Source organism: Branchiostoma belcheri, unplaced genomic scaffold, assembly GCF_001625305.1.
Source record: "Branchiostoma belcheri isolate BF01 breed outbred unplaced genomic scaffold, Haploidv18h27 scaffold42, whole genome shotgun sequence".
Lineage (NCBI taxonomy): Eukaryota > Metazoa > Chordata > Leptocardii > Amphioxiformes > Branchiostomatidae > Branchiostoma > Branchiostoma belcheri.
The window spans coordinates 1,563,281-1,584,897 of record NW_017804043.1 but is presented as its reverse complement, the minus strand read 5'-3'; the positions used below and the strand labels follow the sequence as shown (position 1 = coordinate 1,584,897).

At 42.6% G+C, this 21,617-nt stretch overlaps 3 protein-coding genes across 3 annotated transcripts in view; all 3 read right to left on the bottom strand.

Annotated features, from left to right (window-relative positions):
* LOC109478133 (integrin alpha-8-like) overlaps nucleotides 1-1,730 on the bottom strand; it is a 22,448-nt gene extending 20,718 nt beyond the window's left edge. Inside the window, exon 1 of the mRNA XM_019779622.1 lies at nucleotides 1,492-1,730. Within this exon, the coding sequence (XP_019635181.1) occupies nucleotides 1,492-1,673 (182 nt within the window). The 5' untranslated portion in view covers nucleotides 1,674-1,730. The remainder of the gene's footprint in view (nucleotides 1-1,491) is intronic.
* An 854-nt stretch (nucleotides 1,731-2,584) lies between these two features.
* LOC109477998 (sortilin-related receptor-like) lies at nucleotides 2,585-7,441 on the bottom strand. Its single transcript, XM_019779450.1, has 8 exons — nucleotides 7,433-7,441; nucleotides 6,755-6,845; nucleotides 6,372-6,473; nucleotides 5,755-5,874; nucleotides 4,832-4,939; nucleotides 4,287-4,379; nucleotides 3,419-3,520; nucleotides 2,585-2,868 (listed from the first exon to the last, which is right to left on the bottom strand). The coding sequence occupies exons 1-8, from the start codon at nucleotides 7,439-7,441 to the stop codon at nucleotides 2,780-2,782; spliced, it is 714 nt and encodes a 237-aa protein (XP_019635009.1). The 3' UTR covers nucleotides 2,585-2,779.
* Nucleotides 7,442-14,128: 6,687 nt separating this feature from the next.
* Nucleotides 14,129-20,579, bottom strand: LOC109478046 (polypeptide N-acetylgalactosaminyltransferase 2-like). The gene is made up of 10 exons (XM_019779503.1): nucleotides 20,476-20,579; nucleotides 19,946-20,093; nucleotides 18,838-18,954; nucleotides 18,252-18,369; nucleotides 17,583-17,692; nucleotides 16,962-17,073; nucleotides 16,460-16,558; nucleotides 16,055-16,147; nucleotides 15,078-15,212; nucleotides 14,129-14,595 (listed from the first exon to the last, which is right to left on the bottom strand). The coding sequence occupies exons 1-10, from the start codon at nucleotides 20,525-20,527 to the stop codon at nucleotides 14,449-14,451; spliced, it is 1,131 nt and encodes a 376-aa protein (XP_019635062.1). The 5' UTR covers nucleotides 20,528-20,579; the 3' UTR covers nucleotides 14,129-14,448.
* Nucleotides 20,580-21,617: the final 1,038 nt, after the last annotated feature.

The following is a 21,617-nucleotide window of genomic DNA, read 5'->3' as shown; positions in this document are numbered from 1 at the left end:
GTGTGTATGTGTGTGTGTATGTGTATGCGTGCGTCTCTCTCTCTCTCTCTCTCTCTCTCTCTCTGTGTGTGTGTGTGTGTGTGTGTGTGTGTGTGTGTGTGTGTGTGTGTGTGTGTGTGTGTGTGTGTATCTGTATCTGTATCTGTCTGTGTGTCTGTCAGTCTTTCTGTCTGTCTGTGCACGTCTCTGTCTGTGTATGTGTGTAACAGCAATGGAAGTCACAGAGTAGTATGTATAATTACGTCGCAGACCGTGATTGTGTGAAAGGGGTGAAGTCTGACATCTCCCTTCCCCTAATGCTTTAGGCAACTGCAGTGCACTGTAAGGTCACACACTAACTGGGTCATGCCTACACATCATCCGATGCCAGGAAATTCGAGTTGGGCCTCTACCATGAATTTCTGCTGAAATTGCTTTAAATTATGATTATGACAGGGTTATGAATAACCATAATGCCCGGAGTACTATCATCAACAGTAAATGTACCGGTGTCGAAGTTAGAAGGTTAGGGTTAACTTTGAATCATGACTAACTCGTCAACGACACAAAATATCTAAGTACGGATTTCAGTTGTTATCCTCTGGCCGAGAGAGCTTTCAAAATTGCTTTGAATTATGACAGGGTTATGAATGAACATGATGCCCCGAGGACTATGATTAACCGTAAATGTGTAGCCTCTACCAGGCACCGCGGATCGCTGGAAAAATAGTAGAAATTGGCCGAAATAAAGGGATAGGGATCTGTGGGCCGCGAATTGGATCTTCTCTGGTATACTATCCCTAAATTTCGGCCAATTTCTACTATTTTTCAGCGATCCGCGGTGCCTGGTAGAGGCTAGTAAATGTGTCAGTGTTATAGTGCACGTTAGAAGGTCTCACGGCGTTTAAATAGAGGATAGTTACTCCAGTTGCCCACCCACACACACCCCCTCCCCACGTACGGTTCACAGGTCGTTGTTTTAGCGTGCTTTACTCTCTGACTCACACAACAGATGGACCGTACGTATGCTTGAACAGTTGTCAGTCTATTTTTACAAAACTTACACAGGTCATGGCATAACGTTTTTCATACAGCTGTTTGATATATGAAAACAAAATGGAACTTAAATTCGCTGAATACACTGGGATCAAATATGAAAGGTCGCATCCGAGAACAGAAAATTTGACCAAATATATTGTAGTTGCTAATAGTATAATTTCCCAATTATCTATTCGGTATCTGTATATATTATATGGGATCTTTTTGTCTTCCTCTGTCTTCTTAAAAAAAGAAGTCTAGCTAGTGATTTTTAGGAGTTATCAGTAGTTCTCTGTGTATTAATTGCCTGTTCTTATATACCAAATGTTTCTTCTGTACTTAGCCTTCGGGCATGGACAATACTATCTACTATAACAATAATTGTTACAAACCCCAACCCCAACCCCACTCCATAGCGTTCGTGCACAGTTATGTAATTGTAATTCAAAGGAAAATGAATTTCCGCCAACTTACCAAGTCTTGTCCCCCTCCCGATGCAAATCTACGCTGAAGCCGAAGTAACTCCCGTAGGGCCCCCGGCGAACTATCGCCGACCGCGTATCCACGTCTATGTTAAACCCAGTTCCAAACTCGATTAAACTTGTCACCAAGGCAAAGAGCAATCCTACGCTGTAGCTGAAGCGTCTGGTGGCCATTTTGTGAAGTTTAAACGCGGGATATGAGGGCTGGAGAGAGAAATTGTTGTTGTGATGTAGTCAGTTTTTAGCGGACCGGGGGTACCACTTCCTGTCAGTTTCATCACATGGGGGCGGGGGCGGTCCGTTATGGTAGCACACAGGAGGACGGGGGGAAGGGAACACCTGTTGGAAGCATCAATGAATCCCCCGGAACAAGAATCTTAGCCTGGGTGCCACCGAAAAAAATGGGTTCAGGATTATAAATGTAAATTCTTGAACTCTTCAAAGGGCCTTTGAAGTACCGTTCTATTTGGTTCGTGGTTGCCGTTACAAATCAGATGGCACCCAGGCTACAAGAATCTCCCTGTCAAACCTTTGTTCACATGTAAGGGACAGAGGTAGCATTTTAAGCACTCAAATCGACCTGCAGGTCGCTTGTCATTGAGGTCAGGAGGTCAGGGTCAGATGGTGTAGTTCCACCAAAGTCCACTAGACGGCGCTATTTTCGCAACGCAATGCCGATGTGAAAGACTTGTATCTTGAACATATATCTGGGAGACAACAATATCCACGAACAACTGCTACAAGGAAGAGAGAAACTCATACAGACCAAGCTATTTTATAATAAACGTAGTATTTTAGTCGAGGACTTCTTGTTCTCATTGTATTGGGAATATTAGTCTAAGTCTTAATTTTGTTCTTCTTCGTCTCATTATTATGCTTTTGCTGCTGTACAAAAGTTCCTTAAACTGAACCGATGTGACGCCGGCAAGTTCCAACAGTGGAAATTCGGCCTGTACCTGTGAGGACCTCTAGCTGCAGCAAATCGTTTGCTGACTAGAACATTGGGGGCAGATGGGTATTCGTTTATGATAATACCTAGCTAGAATTGATAGAGTCGATAAAAATGACATTCGGACGCAAAATTTATTTTTATATTCATTTATTGCTCTAAACAGTAGCGAAGTCGAAGTTTTCTATAAGAGGCTTATACTTCATTCAAATGAAACACTTCTTCCGAATAGTTTATGAAAGTTGAACACGAGAAAGAAAGTTTCTAGTTTGCACACGCAGATTCCGTCGTGCCTGTCCGTTTTGTGGTAGGTCGTTCCCGCCATTTGTATTTACTGGTCCGTCTTCTTGTCTTCGAGGCCCCTGATGTAGTAGGGGTAGTAGTAGGGATCGTGGCCGTCACCACTGCCGCCGTAGTCCACTGGGAAAAACAGCAAGGGGTATGATCTATGTATTAGTAGGCGAGGTGTTATTTCATCCATCCATTCATTCATTCATTCATTCGTTCGTTCATTAATTCGTTCGGTCGATCGTTCGTTTTTTGGGCCGCTCATTTCTTCATTCGCTCTTCCTAAATACTCACACAGTATGTTGGTGTAGAACATACACAACAAACGTACAACGGCCACCACCTTAAATGGAGTCTTTGAATACAAAGAAACAATCACATAATGTACAAAGATATTTCGACGTTTTGCCAGTGGCCCAGACCGCCAAATTTCATATATTGGTTACACCTGAGGTGGCAAATTCTCATTATGGTTTTTGAAAAGTGTGGAGTCTGTGGAATATATTTTGATATGATAGATCATGATAGCCGTTGCAGATTGGTAGCTTTGACCTTTCTATCTGACCTTGAACTTTGACCCCATATGGACCGCGTCCTTTTCCACTTATAGTGCAAAGGGGAGTGGTAAGTAATCAAATATAAACCAAGGATTACAGAAATGTTACTTCAAGTTGTGACTTACTGCAGTACCACTCGTCCTCGCCGTACATGCAGTCGGAGATGCCGTCGCACTCCCAGTCGGCCGGTATCTCCGTCCCGTCATCACACCAGTACGAATCATCGTCTGTGGGAGTTTGGGGAAAATTACGGAAATTTGGGGTAAGTCCTAGCCTCTACCAGGCCTTTCTACGGGAATATGGATCGTAGAATTCGGCAAAAAAAGAGAGTAAAATTGGCCAAGGGAGTCCGGCCGCGGGGAGGTAGTTTTTTTCCCTCCATCAAACCTACAAGGCGGCCAAACTATCCTGGCAATTATTCTCCCATATATAGCCAGCGTAGTTAGTCTGGTAGAGACTAGGTAAGTCCCAATTCATTGTAGTGTTGGCAGTTAAAGTTTAGTCTTTATTTCACCAGTACGTATACGACTCATCGTCTGTGTGAGTTTGGGGAAAATAACGAAAATTTGGGGTAAGTCCCAATTAACTGTTACAGTAGTGTTGGGAGTTCAAGTTTAGTTTTTATTTCACCAGTACGACTCATCGTCTGTGGAAGACAGGAGCGTGTAGTGTACATTGTTGTATCCAGAATGGTGCTTTATCATCCAGAACCATGCTCGGGAACGGTTCTGGATAGCCTATGCGTATCCAGAACCGTGCTTGGGGCAAGTCTATGTTCCTGGGACCAGTCTACCTTCTTGGGGCAAATCTACCTTCTTGGGGCAAGTCTACGTTACTAGCGTCAATCTACGTTCTGTTATACGCGGAAACTACCAAGAAATACTACTATCTGATGATTTGCCCAGGACTCCAGGAAGAATAGTGTAAACGTCACACTAATGGAGATCCTAAGCAAACAAACTAACTTACTAACTAACTAACAAGCGTACTTACCGCCACACATCTCGTCCTCTCCGCTCATGCAGTCCCACATGCCGTCACACACCCAGCTGTACGGGATCGTGTACCCGTCATAGCAGTAGAAATCTGTACGAGCACAGGCAACATGTATTTTTTTATATATTCCAACATGTAATTACAAGACGTGGTGGGGACACACTCAAATTTGCCGCCACCACTAGTGACACAGGGGACAATACGGGATCGTGTACCCGTCATAGCAGTAGAAATCTGCAAGGCCATAGGCAACATGTTTTATATACATGTACAATATTTTTGTCCCCTGTGTTGGAGCCGGCATTATTTATACAAGACGTGGTGACGACACACTCAAGTTTTTTCAACTTGTATTAATGCCGCCACCAACACCGTCGGGGACAATGCAATACTCATTTTAACATTTTCGACATATGCTGGTCTTCCGTTTTTATAAAAAAAGGCTTTTTTGACATCCATTAGAATTAGAATCTGTGTTGTAGATTAATAATTATTATGATTATTAATTATTAATTATAAAGTACGATTACGACGACACTCACCGCCGTCATCCACAGGGCCACAGTTGTCCTCGTCTTCCCCGCATGAACAGTCAGTGATGTAATCACACACCCAGGACTCCGGGATGGAGGTACCGTCATCGCAGTAGGCTGTCAGTCATGAGAGAAACAAGGGGTGATTATTGGGTGACTACCAATATTCTTGTTATTCAATTTGGTTATATTTGTAAATATTAATGATATTTTGTACAATTCCGTGTTCCCTAAAACTACGTAATTCAGCCTTTTTACAATAATTATTGTATTATTAGGCTGCAATGTTGTTTTAGTATTGTGGCAATTTGCAAATAAAACTTTTATATATTAGATACTCTGAAGGTAATACCTTCGAAGTTAAACATAACTACAAAGGTAACATTTGCAAAGCAATTGCATAATGTTTACCCTCCCCTATGGTCTCTCTGTTAATTTTTACTCAAACACATTCATATGCATGGTGACAGGAGTCTAAATCCCTCCTGCTATAGAATTGCAACATGTTGTAACGCAACACTAGTTACCATGGTAACAGACGTCTGGTTCAGGTCATTGACCTTATTGGTTTTAGAGGAGAAGAAGAAGGCGAGGAAACAGAGCAAAAACCATATGTTTTCCTTCGGTAAACATAATAATGAAATTACATAACAGTATTACAGGATGAGGGGGCGCCCTCGAAGGACCTGGACTAGTGACCTTAAGGAATGGACAGGACGTCCCCTGAGTCACCTGACAAGTCTGGCTGAGAACCGTCCTGGGTGGATAACTCTTGTGGACAGTTTAGTTGCCCCGACGGCAGGACAGACTGCTATGGGACCGGTGAGGTGAGGTGAGATTACAGGATTTCTTTCCTTATAGAACAGTGAAATGTGGATGATTATTAGATACTCTGTGAATCTATCATTTAAGGGTAATTGTTATTGTTATACCGTAGGACTCGTTGTAATAGTAGTAGTAGTCGTCGTAGCCAGGAGTCGGGTACATGTACGACATGTAGTAGTCGTATGTGCGCTTCTTCTCAGCTTCTTTTCCTTCCTCGGATCTCTTGCCTACAGTTGGAAAAATCGGAACCTTATGAATTCTTTGATGCCAGGAAAACGGCTATTGTTTCCAAGATCTATATAAGCGAAAATCTACCAAGCAAGTACCTTCAGTGCCTTTTCACTAACATTTGGTTATGGATAATTATAATCATAACGTGAATGCCCATGCAGCGGCCATGCTGGTGGGTAAGTGAGTGGATGGCGCAATGGACGTCATATGAAATATTTGTTAGGCTCGTTGGGTCTTTACCAACATACAAAATAACAACAAGGAGCTAGAATTGTACAACTGTTGCTCTACTTCTTCATTTGTTTATAGACTATGGCAACCACTCGATATCTTTATTTGCAATCAGATACAATCATGTACAGATACATATTTTATGCACAGATACAGAGTCATGTACAGATATACAGATACAGATTTTCCGGTTATAGACAGCGATGGACTAAATGGCGTAATTAAATCAAAGATTAAAAAAAAAGATTAAAAAATTACCAACCAGCCAGTTTCTTGTCCGCCTTATCCGCCAGTTTGCGCAGATTCTGTGCCCGCTTTGCGTCCATCTCGTGCATGGCCCTGGCCATCTCACGACGGGTGCTCTCTGGGAGAAAACAGATCGTAATGTTTGGATGGCTGTTATGTATTTTTTATCTATTCACATCTATATCACTTATATATATTCTGTACGTAATTTGCCACATACATATAGTCTTTGGAGGTGTTTTCTAGCATGTATAGCACGCTGCAATTTAGCCTTAAGGCTACTATTTTGTACTTTTAGTGTGTGATGTTTCAATAAACCAGTTCATCTCATCTAAGTAAGTAAATGATCGCGGTTTTTTTTATAATGTTCTTCTTATTTGACATCTTCATTTCTCTCACCTGACTTCTTCTCCTTTGCGTCTTCTTTCCCCGCCATCATGGACCTTTTCTTCTCGACAGCCTCAGTCGCCTTCTTGACATTGCTACGTGCCTAGATATGGATGTACATTACGTCATGACTTATGCTGAGGTCACCTTTCCAAATTTGGACCCGGCCGGGCTGTCTTAGGGAACGAGAAGTACGATATAAAAGATAAGGGAACACAGAAAAGTTTTCGATGATAATTATGGGCACTATTCCTGTATATTCTTGATATGAATTGTTAGTTTTTCGTTCATACAAACAGCCCAGCCGGGCCCCGGTTTGGAAATGTGACCTAGGCATTAGTCTGTAGTTCCATATGTCCATGTCGAAGAAAACATTCCCTTGGAAGTATGACGGAAATTAACCACCTTTAAATTAGTCACTAATGCTGTTAGTATTCTACCACTGTCGACGTGAGAGACAGTCGGTATCCAGTCCTAACTCATGAACACCTCTGCATAAGGACTGTCTAACAATGGTAACAACCATTCAGAATCCTGCCTCTTTACTGTTACTCCTTCCATTGAGTGACCATAGGTGTTTCTGAATACATTATGAGGAGTGAAGGAGGTTGTGTATAATCAGGTCAACCGCCCAACACTGAACAGAGACGGGGGGCGACACAGGTTATCTGGCTGCCTCTTTACTGTTACCCCTTCCATTGAGTGACCATAGGTGTTTCTGAATACATTATGATGAGTGAAGGAGGTTGCGTATAATCAGATCAACCGTCCAACACTGAACAGAGACGGGGGGCGACACAGGTTATCTGGCTGCCTCTTTACTGTTACCCCTTCCATTAAGTGAACATAGGTTTTTTTCCGCGTATATATAGAACCAAGTAATGTCTTATTTGATTTTGAAAAAAAAGACTTGTAGAATAACCTTGAGGAAGTTGGCTCTTTCCTTGCCCCTCTTCGCCTTCTCCTGTGGTGACAGAGTCCTCTTGGCGGCTGGCTGGGCCTTCTCACTCTTCTTGCCAAGAAGCTGTACAAAGGACAAAGGCAATGCAAGGATGTCTCAGTTTCTGATCAGGATAGTTCAGGATTTCTGCAAAGGACTTGCGGGAGGTATGGTCGTTCATCATTTTTATCCATAGGCATTTCTATCCGTAGATATCTACGTGTGTGTGTCACTTCAGATCAATGGATTGACTCCAAATTTAGTTGGTCCACCAGAGAGTACATTGTACAGTTTGCCGCACCCCGTACTCTCCAGCCGACCAACTCCCCGGGCATGTTATCTCTCAATCTGGCCAATTTCTACTCTTTCCAGCCGCCTCCCGAAGCCTGGTAAAGGCTAGTATTTGGCCAATTTCTAATCTTTCCAGTCGCCTCCCGAAGCCTGGTAGAGGCTAGCTAACAGCCACCTCCCGAAGCTTGGTAGAGGCTAGCTAACAGCCACCTCCCGAAGCCTGGTAGAGGCCAGCTAGCAGCCGGAGCCTGGTAGAGGCTAGCTAACGGCCGCCTCCCGGAGCCTGGTAGAGGCTAACGGCTGACCACAGCCCCGACAGCGATCCCGAAGTGAAGCCAACCCAGACCCAGGGGGATTCAGATGACTGGACACATTTACTAAGGGGCACTTTAGACTGACGACGGTTAAATAGTCGTACGAATGTTTATCGTCAAGATGTTGCCGGCGACGGTATTTTACCACCGTCTAAAGACGATCAAAATAGTCGTACGACGGTAATCCTCGAATCGTCGTCACTACCACCTCGGACCCTATCGTGCGATCCTTCAGCGGGGGGTCCGAGGAGGATTTTCCACCGTCTAAAGTGAACCGTCGCCGGCGAAGGAAGTGGGAGGTCATTGGCCTTATGCAAATAAGCCTGCAAGCGTTATTTCATGTCCAAGCACATCGCCTGTATCATTAAATGTTGTCAAACCAAGACTTTTCTATCGTCATACGTGTTTAGCACAATCCCCTGCCACCAATCGCTACTTCTCCGGTACGAACCGATATAGCCAGGCCGGCGGCAGCACCGAACGCCGGGTTCAAACCCGGAATATTGCCCGGTTTGTCACACGTGCCTCATACCCCTTCTTTGCTGGGCACAAACTAGGAGTCTCATCCACAGAACAACGAGTTAAAAGCAGAATAAAAACAATCTTCTGGCAGGGTTCTGCAGCATGCCGAAAAAAGGGGGTTCTCTCGCCATTTTGAATTGGCGCGCGGCGTGCCATCCTGCGCTGCGGGTGTCCGTCACTCTTCCTGGTCATGTGTCTAAAGTCAGCCGTCGCCCACAACGATTGTCGTGCGATCGTGTACCGTCGTCAGTCTAAAGTCGGCCTAAGATCCCGCGGAGTGCATCGGGTTTGTTTGCCGAGGCGCCGCGCTGCTTTGAGGAAAGACTAACCGGTCTTTACCGCTAGACTCGCATGACCTGGTTAAACTACTCAAGAGCCGGCCTTGGACACGCCAAAATCTTCTCTTTTCAATGCTTCAGTTTGCCATGTGGTTACCCTGGTAGCTGTTCCAAACAACACAATTTGACAGGCCGCCTATTTTGGAGCACGGACCGTGGGCTGACAGCATAGGTAGTGTAAGAACCAGCCTCTTCAACAACTACCAGATTTACCCAATGCATGAAAACGTTATTTCTATACAATAACAGATTTAAATCTGTGAAGCAAACCTTAAGGAAACTGTGTTTGAATCCCGTTGTGCTTTCTTCAGATGACTGAAACTAGGCCGTTTGGACGAGTGCTACGACTAAGAAAGACCCGACAAAAAAACTTCAACACTGAAGACGGTTGTTCGTTTGCACTCTTCTGCGTAAAGCCCCATCACGACGAACCTACGATGCTTTTTTACGCGACAATATCGCCGTACGTCGTAGGTTTGAGAAGAAATGGGGTTTTCAAACTTTGGTCTCAATCGCCGTCAAAAAGGGGTCGTGTGGCGTAGCGGTGGTGTTCGTCTCAGACCCAAGAGGTCCCGGGTTCGAATCCTACCCGATGCCACCGATCTTGTGCCCTTGGGAAAGGCACTTTACACGACTTTCCTCACTTCACTCAGGTGTAAATGAGTACCTAGCTTCCGTTAGGGACGTCCCTCGGATAGGATGTTAAATGGAGGTCCCGTGTTTGGGAGATCCATACCCCACGCACGTTAAAGAACCCACCTGTTATGCCAATCCTTCCACAAATGTGGTAAATCTTCATAAATTCAAAACCATCGTAGGTGCGTTGTGACCGGCGCTTAACGTCTGCTGAGGCTGCTCTATAGAATTTGTACCGCGTTTTTGTAGCGAACATACGTGTAATCTGTGGCATCATCTCCCTCCAAATGACTTGGAATATGACTGAAAAATTACTTAAACCTTGTTTACATTTGCAGAAGACGAATGAACATGTTTCGCGTCAAAAGAACCTGAATACGGATTGTTTTTCAAAAACGTTTTCTATTCTTTTAAATCCTATAGCTACTTCATCATTTTGGATCATATTCAACTAATTAAACCGAGGGTCGCGCAAATCCAAGTTGGTCGCTCTGCGGCCGCATTGCAATCGCGGTGGAAATGGAGTAAAAAACCCATAGAGACTGTTTTGGGCGTCGGCGGTAATCGCAAAGAGTTTCATGCAATTCTATCATGAAGGTTCATCTGTGTTGGTAGCTACACGTTTAGACTTAAAACTTCAGATCCAACACAAAGAAGTTCTCTCACCTAGAAGTTTCGACCTGTCTACAGAGGAAGACCAAAGTGACTGGTCGAAAGCTCTAAGTGAGAACTTCTTTGTGCTGCATCTAAACTTTTAACTCTAAACGTGTAACTACCAACACAGATTGACCTCCTGCCTGCCTACCCGCCTATATGCACAGGATGAACCTCCATGTCCTTCGAATTCGAATGATACTTTTTGCATGAAAGTGCGAGAGAACTTCTTTGTGTCGGATCTTAACTTTTAACTCTAAACAAAAATGTGATTCCGTCCTTGCCAAATGGACATCTGTATCTGTATATAACCGCCTTTCGGCATAACACACCAGCTTCGCAGGCACGTGGCGCGGCGGCAGCTGGCTATATTACACCGATCGACTTGTCACACCTAACCCTTGAACATCTAACTCCAAACATTGTTTAAAGCTAGCTAATGATAATGATAATGACATTAAGTTTTACCTGTTGAAGGGAGCGTTCCAGTTCCTTCAGCTCGTCCACCGAATTCTCCCTCTTCTTACTGACGGCAGCAGACGCGCACACCACCGCCAGAGACAACAGGAGAACCACGCGTAGCGCAACCATGATGTGCCGTGTAGTACTCACACCGAGTTCTGCTGCGAAAAACTGAAGCGCCGCGCACCGCCCTGGTCTCTTATATAGGTATCTATGTACGCATCTTAAGGCCAAAGCAAGTAATTTTTATGGGTGACATCAGCGCGCGCATTAATTTTCGCGTGAGTTTGGAAAAAAAAGAAATTATGTTGCCTTCTGACAGTGGTCAACATGCCGAAAATGGGCAAAGATGTCTCTTGCCATGCCGGAATGTGGATGGCAGATAACTATGAAGAGAGGAGACAAGACAAGGCTCTGAATTGATGTTTTGTTTCTTACTTTAATGCAGTGGTATGTGATGCTGGCTGTGTATATGTAATGTTCCCACTGAATCAAAACCATTTGTACAATGATTGAGTCAAACTCTTAAATTATAGAACCTTGTTTCTTTCAGCCCGTCTTGTTTTTTTCGCCCGCTCGCATTAGATTTGGAGTCTGCGGACTATGTCATCCATAAAATTTACGTGCTGTGGCCTAGCTTCAGCAAACATACCACGGCCACGCCCAAGATTTCTCTCTAAGACGAAGACATCATCCGTGCATCTTTAGGACTCAAGTTACTTTACAGAGTAACCGTCTAGATTAAACATGAAAAGTAGACAAAAGCTCTGGAGGATGCTTGAAAACAAACCCTGGTTAAGAAAGTATTATCGTGGCCTTGGTTTTTCATCGGAAGAGCGAAGCTGACAAGCATTTTTGTTTGAAGATGTCTTGTAATGTGTTACCTGTATTTAGTTAAAGGGATAGATAACAGGTTTTGTATTCATTTCTATCATTCAAACCCGGTCGATTTACTTTTGGCAAACAACACGATGCATGTACACGATGAAAACCAACTACGGGACGCAGAACATACACATTCATATGATCCCAGACTGGGGCATTCCTTAGTTAGTTGTGCAGATGTCGTACAAAATTAAGATGTCGTGTTACGGTCTTAGAACCTTATCGGCGGTTGTCGCACGACACTTAACGACGAATGTGGCCGTAACTCGCGATTGGGTCGTCATTTTTACGGTATTTTGGTTTCTCTAATGCTGAGGTCACAGTTCCCACACGGGGCCCGGCCGGGCAGCTTTTGGGAACGAAAACTACGATATAAAAGACAACAAAACACTGAAAAGTTTTTAATAATACTTATGGGCACTATATCTGTATATTCTTGATATGAATGGTTAATTTTTCGTTCATACAAACAGCACGGCCGGGCCCCGGTTTGGAAATGTGACCTAAGCATAAAGCTATGGAACTGTTCTCATGCTGTACGTAGCTTGCTACACGAAGAAGTGCAATAGTCAATCAGTGCAATATATATTAATGTTTCGGCGTCCAGATATTCCGACGCACACATACTTACCTTGCGTCCGTGAGTTCCTTAACCCATATTAAGGGATTGGCCGAGTTGTTTTTTTAACTTAACTATCCGTCTTGTATGTTTGTCAAAACTTTATAAAGATGATTTTAAGTCAAGTCTGTAACTGACCTCCGACTGTTTAGAGTTATAGTCTTTATATTCCAGAAATGAATATTATTTAATTAGTATACTGACTAGTGCTTCAGCTCAAGATTCAACAAGAAAGTTTGCTTTAGGTGTTTTCCATCAACACGCACGGTGGTTAGTTCCGAGGTTTTTAGGTCGTCACAGTTTCTGAGGTTTGTTGTTTCATTTATTCATGGGTAGCCAAGAGTTAAAGAAACGGAATCTTCTTCGCGATACACTGTCCACAGACCGAGTCGTCACACTAAACCGGGGCACATGGATGATTTGGGTTTCTACAGAAATACAAGAGAACTTTTATTTGTTTCTTATGGTATACTTTTACAAATTACACATCGTACCGTTTCTGGACAGGTTATGACAGACAATGGTGTTCCTATTGACTATTTTTGGGGGTGAGGACGCCAAAACCGTTGGTTCAGCATCCAAAACCAGAGGTTTTCTTCATTCAAATTGTTCTGCCTAATACTGAGGTCACAATTCCCGAGCTTTTGGGAACGAAAAGTACGGCATAAAAGACAACAAAACACAGAAAAGTTTATAATAATAATAATCATGGGTAATATATCTGGGTAGTCTTGACATGAACTGTTAATTTTTCGTCCACACAAACAGCCCTTGGAAATGTGACCTAAGCATTAACAAATACGTCCGATACATCAGGGGAAGCTACAAGGGTTTTGGTACTAACCGCGCCGTAGCACCATGACTGACTAAGTAGTAATGGACGGTAGTATTTTACCAAGCCTCTACCAGGCTTTGGGAGGCGTCTGGAAAGAGTAGAAATCGGCCAAATAGAGAGATAACATACCAGGGGAGTTGGTCTGTTGGAGAGTACAGTTTGCCGCTTGATTGTTCTCTCCAGCAGACCAACTCCCCTGGCATGTTATCTCTCTATTTGGCCGATTTCTACTCTTTCCAGCCGCCTCGCACGAGGGCATGTCTCTGCCGCGGTGGGGGAGACGCACTCAGCCCAACCGCAGACGGTATGTGCCGGAACTGACCCGCCCTCCGACAGGTACAGGTACATGTTCCTCCTGCCGCTGTGCAGTTACAAATACGGGTACAGGGACAGATACAGGCACAGGGACAGGGACAGGTACAGATACATGCCCCTCCTGCTAGCAGGTATAACTAGCAGTACAGGCACAAGCTAGTAAATGTCCCTCCTACCACTGAGCAGTTACAGGTACATTTACAGGTACAAATAAATGTCCCTCCTACCACTGTGTAGTTACATGTACATGTACAGGTAAATGTCCCTTCTGTCACTGTGCAGTTACAGGTACAGATACATGTCCCTCCTGCTAGCACGTATAGCTAGCACGTACAGGCACAAGTGAATGTCCCCCCTGCCGCTGTGCAGTTACATATACAGGTTCATGCATGTCCCTCCTACCACTGTGCAGTTACATGTACATGTACAGGTACAGGTACAGATACAGGTACATGTCCCTCCTGCTAGCACGTATAGCTAGCACGTACAGGTACGTAGATACATGTCCCTCCTGCTAGCACGTATAGCTAGCACGTACAGGTACGTAGATACATGTCCCTCCTGCTAGCACGTATAGCTAGAACGTACAGGCACAAGTAAGTGTCCCTCCTGCCACTGTGCAGTTACATATACAGGTACAGGGACAGATACATGTTCCTCCTACCACTGTGCAGTTACAGTTAACGTTACATGTACAGGTACAGGTAAAGGTACAGAAGTGATTCATTTGAATGAAGTATAAGCCTCTTATAGGAAACTTCGACTTCGATACTGTTTAGAGAAATAAATGAATAAAAAATTCACTTTGCATCCGAATGTCATTTTTATCAATTCTATCAATGCCCATCTAAACCAATGTTCTAGTCAGCAAACGATTAGCTACAGCTAGAGGTCCTCACAGGTACAGGCCGAATTTCCACTGTTGGAACTTGCCACCGTTGCAAGGGTTCAGTTTGAGGAACTTTTGTACGCCAGCACCAAATGTGATATCCAGACAGCGTCCGGTTAAGGACCCGTCTCCTAGTTCTCTCAGCTCCTTGTTCTGAAAAAAAAGGAAGAAAATATGTCCACAGGTTTTGAAATAGTTCTCATACAAAGAAAGCATGCTGTATCATATTTTGTCATATTTTGTTCTTTTATAGAGAGAGGGAAAGAGAAAAAGGTGTAGAGAGATACGCACACATAGTTACAAAGGCGTTTTGTACATGTGTGTTTGTGAACATGCCTGTGATTGTGTGTGTGACTGGATGTGTGAGTGTGTGTGAGTGAGTGTGTGTGTGTGTGTGTGTGTGTGTGTGTGTGTGTGTGTGTGTGTGTGTGTGTGTGTGTGTGTGTGTGTGTGTGTGTGTGTGTGTGTGTGTGTGTGTGTGTGTGTGTGTGTGTGTGTGTGTGATTGTGTGTGCGTGCGTGCATGTGTACGTGTCGAGCTATCTGTAGGTGCGCTCGAATACGTGTACATGATAATACGAAGTCCTATCCTATAACCAAGCCAAGTGTATCGATATCATAAAACAAATGCGGTACCTCCTGATGCTGGAACTTGATGGCGTTCTCCTTTTTGCAGAGCCCGACAGACAGAACCTCCCCGTCCCTCCCCTCCTCCAGTATAACACACAGCGAACCGGACTTCAGCACCCCGCTTTTGTCCAAGCTAAAACTCTGAGGGAAAAACAAAAATGCACGTTAGAAATATACATTAGCACTACACCGAGGTAACATTTGCAAGGCAAAACTATTGGCCTGTTTATTTTTATTCAAACACTTTCATATATATTTCTTTATTTCTTTATTTGAATTTACCACATGCAAAAACAAGTGGAAGGGAGGACAAAACAGGTGTATCAACGCCTTTACAAGTTGTCCTCCCAAATATATGGTGACCAGCCCCCAAACTGTTCTGCAATTTGCTACATAACACCACAGGGTGTCAGCTATAGCACCAGTTACCGTGGTGACTGCTGTCTGGTCCATGTCAATGGCCTTTTTGTTTCGAGAAGAAAAAGTAAAGTAGCAAAAACAATATATTTTCCTTCTGTGAAGGTAAGCATATTAATGTAATATGGTGGTTCAGTTAATAAAATTATTAATTGTCAGATGAAAGGGTTTTTTGATAATATCGAAGGTATACGTATAATTTTCATTTTAGAGCAACCGCTTTTAAGTTAATACCTGCTCTGCTATAAAATCATCTCACCACGTACCGTTTGAAATGTCTTCAAAGTACATTTCTGTGCCCTTCTGCCTTCTTAATCTTATTTAACTGTTTGCAGAAGAAGCGTATGATTTTCTCCTACCTGATGCTCCCCCTGTCCATGACAGGGCCACAGGCCCAGATGTGCGCCGCCTAACGTGTCCACACACACGGGAATCTGCCCCTCAAAAGTTTATCTAATCATCTCACCACGTTCCAGTTGAAATGTCTTCAGGGTAAATTTCTGTGTTCTTCTGCCTTCTTAATCTTATTTAACTGTTTGCAGAAGAAGCGTATGATTTTCTCCTACCTGATGCTCCCCCTGCCCGTGACAGGGCCACAGGCCCAGATGTGCGCCGCCTAACGTGTCCACACACACGTCCTGCTGACCCAGGTTCCGGATCTTAGAGAAGGGAACAGGGAAAGAAACTGTCAACAACTTACTGAGATCCTGGTACATAGCATTCTACAAGTGTTCTTCCTGTAAGTAGATGCAAGCCCTATATTCTTTATTCTTTATTCTTTATTCAAACAATGATCAAAATGGCAGCAGTACATAAAAATTATGGACCGCCGTATTGTACTGACCTTACATTTACATAAAAATACAATGTAGGTACGAACAGAACATACAAATTCACGACAAGATTACATTGCTTGCAGCTACCTGTCCATGTTTTTCTTTCTATAAAAACAGTGCGAAGTATTTCTTTACCTCTCCGACTGCCTGTAGGTTAATTTGCGGCACTCCAAGGTCAGGATAGATGTTCTCCAAGTACCACTTAAAGGGACGACACTTACTTCGGAACTCCAGCTGAAATGTAGTTTCGAAATTTCAGTATAGATATTGCTGAAATTACAGAGCCCTATCAACAAAGATAATAAAAAATAACTAGAAAGGTAACATCTTAAAAACAAATGCATAATGTTTACCTTAGTATATGGTCTGCTCTGTTAATTCTTACTCAAACACTTTCACATATATGGTCTAAATCCCTCCTGCTACAAAATTGAAACATGATGTAACCAAACACCAGTTACCATGGTGACAGACGTCTCTATGATATGTATACACATATTAACAACAAATATGATGACGTTACAAGTAAATTCAGAGAACAGTACGGTGCCTAACATTTTACAATGTAGAAGTGATATTTTTGTTTCAGGTTTTGCAGTTATTGTGTAAGTCGCAATGTGTCGCTTCTGCACAGTACCTGTTCAGTGATGTTCCCGTAGTCGATGTGTAAGGCCTCCGGCATCAGAGCGTAGAAAACCTTCTTGTACCTGTCTTCCAGCCAGACCTCGGCGACTCTTCGGGTGTTGTGACTTTTTCATGTACAGTACATTGTGGAAATGTTAACGACTTCATTTTAATGACAATGAAAAATGACAATGAACTTTATTGCATATAAATTCACGCCCTACATGGGCCAAATGCACAAAGTTTTAACTTTGTGCATTTGGCCCATGTAGGGCGTGAATTTATTTAAAAATAACTGAGGTATAAGGATACGTAGAAGGAACAAGTGTTACATTGCTGTGCTACATCTATATGTACATTATCTCTTCTCTCTTTTTGAGACAAGTATGACACAAATGTACATAGTTTTTCATTTACATCGTAGTGCTTGGATGTCATAACATGTTTGATGTCGGCAAGTGTGCATATTTCTTTTCGAATTTTGAATGTTGAACGAAAGAATGAAAGCAAATTAATTTTAGGCAATGTGTATAGCAAACACTAACTGTATGCCAGATACAAAATGAGGTAAATGTACTAGTATATCAACAAGAATTTATTTCAGAAAAAAAGACGTGATCTCGTTTGGGCATACCTGAATACCTCAAAAGCACCGCCAGGAAAGATGTACGGTTGGCTCTTTCGGAACACGTGACCCACGCGAGAACACGGCAAAATCTCGAGCCGGCCGCCACACATCCAGATCTGCAAGCAAAGAATTTTGCATTTTTAACATTTATTACTAAACAATATTAATAAATAGTTGACATTGGCAAAACAATATAGACACACTTCTATAGGTAGTGCTGATGACGTCAAAGGAATGCAAGAAATCAAATCAAATAAAAGGATACAAAACGATCTGGACACACTTTCTATAGGTAGTATTATGAAGTCAAAGGAATGCAAGAAAATATAATATCAAATCAAATAAAAGGATACATTTTTACACATTTATGTCCATAATGTACATGTATCTTCTACGTTTACTTCATTGTTTACTTCAAGCAAATATCAGTATATCATTAGACAAGGTGGGACAATACGTCTTCCATGGTTTACAAAAGAGAAGTCAAACCCTTCAGACATAGTTTTAGACATAGCAATGGGTTCAGACAATTACATCTTATTATGTAGATTTTGAGGTTATAGAACCAAACTGAATACAAATATATATGACATGAAATACTGCCATACACAATTGTGGATAGGTTACGACAAGTTATATGTAAACCTGACAGATGTAGAGAAGTTAGTATGTCACCTTGAAAGAGATTTCTATGTTCTCGCCTCCCCAGATAAATAGTTCCGGGTCGTACGCCCCAAGCTCGTAAAAGTAGTCCCTCTCTATAGAGAACAATCCGCCGGCCATGGTAGGAGATCTGAAAATCAACAAAATAAAAAGAAATTCAACTTGACAGGTCAGATTATGCTATATGATACTAAAGAGCTCGAAATACTGGGAGCATATGCACCTTAGTGCAGGTAAAATTGGAGCTGTGTATTTCTGATGCCTACCTTCACCTAATCGGCATTTGTGTGTTTGTATTGTGTTTATGTATGTATACATATAGGTGAATGTGGATTTTTATTTTCTGAATTGGCTGTTACCACCTATGAAGTATATAAAAAATAATGCATATGTTAATAATGGTAATAGTTTTTTTAACAGTTTTCAGTATGACCCATACTTCTCAAAGACTGAGTGGAGAAAGCAAAATGTGTCTGGTGCAAAGTAGACAAGTAGTTACCTGCACCACTGCAGGTATGCAGAAAAAACTCTTCTTCAAGATCCTTTAACAAAATGTGGTAAATATTTTTAAAAAAGATATTTCAAGCCCAGTACTTACATGATCGGCCAACTTGGGTCCTTCCTCCCCAGGGATTGGAACGAGGGGATAGATCTCCACTCGAATTTCAACTCCTTCCAGTCCATGCCTCCACGCAGAGTCTGAGCTTCTAGGTACCTAAAGGATGGAGTCTTCTTTCTTATATTTATTGTTGACATACATGGTAAGCCAAGTTTTTCTACTACATACTTAGTATCTAACAAGGTCTTTGAAATTAAATTTAAAAAGACATTGATCGTATAAAGGACAAAGTGGTGTGTATGATACATGCATAGTAGCACTTTTCATAATAAACTTCTTTACTTGGCGAATGCATATGTTCCCAAGTAGTCTAGATACAATGCAATCGTCTGAAGTATTGCTCTGCGATAAAGACGTCTGTAAAATTACTAAATCGTGGTTTGGGGAGTATGATTACAGGTAGTCGAACTAGTGACCACAACGCTTCCGTGTCCAAATTGCTCCCTTACTTTCCCACTATCCCTTACCAAGAGTAAACAATTTTACTACTAAAATCAAAAAACCCTGGAACCCGCATGTTAAAGAAGCAGTGGGTAAATTCGTCTTCCTTTGCCTCAAAAGAAGAAGTCAAACCCAGCAAAACTAGTACCATGTATGTTGTATGTTGTTGAATGTAGTATAATGTTAGACATAGTCTCTCATAGCATTGTATTTTCTTTTTCATACAAGTTGTTTTTACCTGCAATTAGCCCTCGGGCATGTATTTGCAATAAAATTTCCATAAAGGTACTGGTAAACGCCAACTCACGCAAACGTCCTGTCGTCTATGGTGTCTATGACGGGGCAGACGACGTTAAACGTTGGCAGATAACATCACTTAAGTAGTATAGTGTGGTCTGGCGGGTATGATTACACGTAGTCGAGCTAGTAACCGTCTCAATGCTTATGAAAGTGCTGGTAAAACACAACTTACGCGAATGTCCTGTCGTCTATGGCGTCGATGACGGGACAGACGACGTTGGTTCTGTTCTGTCTGATCCTTTTTCTTTGGTTTTCTTTTTATACATGTTGTTTTTACCTGCAATTAGCCCTCGGGCATGTATTTGCAATAAAATTTCTATAAAAGTTTTGGTGAACGGCAACTTACGCGAATGTCCTGTCGTCTATGGCGTCGATGACGGGACAGACGACGTTGGTTCTGTTCTGTCTGATCCTGTCCAGGAGCGGCTCCAGCCAGCCCACGTTACACTCGATATGGGAGTCCAGAAACGTCAGGACCTTTCCACTAGCAGCGGCTTAAAACGAGGAATCGTTAACGATACGGAAATTTCATAAAAACGTACAGGATACAGTTTGTTTGCTTGTTTGTTTGTTTGTTTGTTTGTTTATTTATTTATTGAGATCTCCATTAGTATGGTAAACTCCATACTATTCTTCCTGGAGTCCAGCAGCATAAAATAAAATAACAACAATAATAATTACTTTTAGTAATAATGATAATAAATAAAACATACAAATCACACAGAATTTGTGTGATTACTGAAATATTTGTGGCAAGGGCCTCTAAATTGTTTTGAACTCTTGACTGGTGACCTCTCCCCTAGTGACAGAATGATCGACATGACGATAGCGGTCACTCAGAGGAAGAAGAGAAGAAGAAGAAGATTTGAATCTCACCTGCTCCCAACATCCGGGCTCTTATAAGACCCTCTCTCTTCCTAGTGCGCATGATCCTGACCTGTGGGAACCTCTTGATGTATTCGTCCAGCTTCCCCTTCAAGTGTTCTGCGCATGTGTGGCAATAGATGTGTAAAATGTCAACTAATAACAACACCAAAGAAGCCACGTGACAAGCCTCACTGGATCAGTCTACTGAGGAAGATCAGAGTGACTGGTCGAAAGCTCTGGGTGAGATAACTTTTTGTGTTGGATCAAAAGTTTTAATTCTAAACATGTAACTACCAACACAGATGGACTCACTGGATCAGTCTACTGAGGAAGACCAGAGTGACTGGTGGAAAGCTCTTGGTGAGAGAACGTTTTGTGTTGGATCAAAAGTTTTAATTCTAAACATGTAACTACCAACACAGATGAACTTTCATGACAGTAACAACACCAATCTAATGTTATCCACAATATGGCTTGTCTTGGATTGTTCTTCTTATTGTAGATAATCTAGCGAATGTGCAAAATGAAATTAAGATGGAATCGTAACTATACGAAAGTTAGCTTTGGAAATGTGACCTCAGCATTAGACTGTACGTACCTCTTTTACTGAAGTCGTCCACCAGTATGATCTCCCTGACCAGACGTGGCGGGGAGCGGTTGACGATACTGTGCAGGGTACGGAGGAGGGTGGACCACGACTCCTCACAGAACGTGATGATAATGGACGTCTGCGGCAGATCGTCCGCGACTTGATTCGTGCGACATCTGAAAATGGTACAGTCGATAATACTACTATCAGTCAGTTTCGAAAGACTATGACTTAGCTGAAAAAACAAACAGGGTGGCTCAGTTCTCAACATACAAAATAATGTCCAAAGTTTAAGTTCATTGGCAGCGGTGGCAGCGCGAACGTTTGTCCTCCCGATCTTCCCACTCTCTGCGCACAGCCTCGGCACTCTCTCGCCAGTGTCTTCAGCTGCTGGTGGCTGATAATAGTTAGAATAGTCGACTTAACAGTCATTAATAGTTGGAACATTAACGTGTACCTTCATATTGGGATGGTCTAGCTCAACAAACTACTGCTCCGGTTATTCCTACACAAACATATCCGTATATATGGTGACCAGCCACTCCAACTCAGTCCTGCCACT

Bases quoted from the DNA above. Each gene is read 5' to 3' on its own strand.
- LOC109477998 (XM_019779450.1), bottom strand. The intron at 6,474-6,754 runs GTGAGAGAAATG...GTTTTCTCCCAG, and splicing joins CGCAAAGGAGAAGAAGTCAG to AGAGCACCCGTCGTGAGATG. The intron at 3,521-4,286 runs GTAAGTACGCTT...AAACTCCCACAG, and splicing joins AGAGGACGAGATGTGTGGCG to ACGATGATTCGTACTGGTGT.
- LOC109478046 (XM_019779503.1), bottom strand. From the start codon at position 20,527: ATGCGCACTAGGAAGAGAGAGGGTCTTATAAGAGCCCGGATGTTGGGA. The intron at 16,559-16,961 runs GTACTGTGCAGA...ACTACATTTCAG, and splicing joins ACGGGAACATCACTGAACAG to CTGGAGTTCCGAAGTAAGTG. The intron at 16,148-16,459 runs GTAAAGAAATAC...CCCTTCTCTAAG, and splicing joins ACCTACAGGCAGTCGGAGAG to ATCCGGAACCTGGGTCAGCA.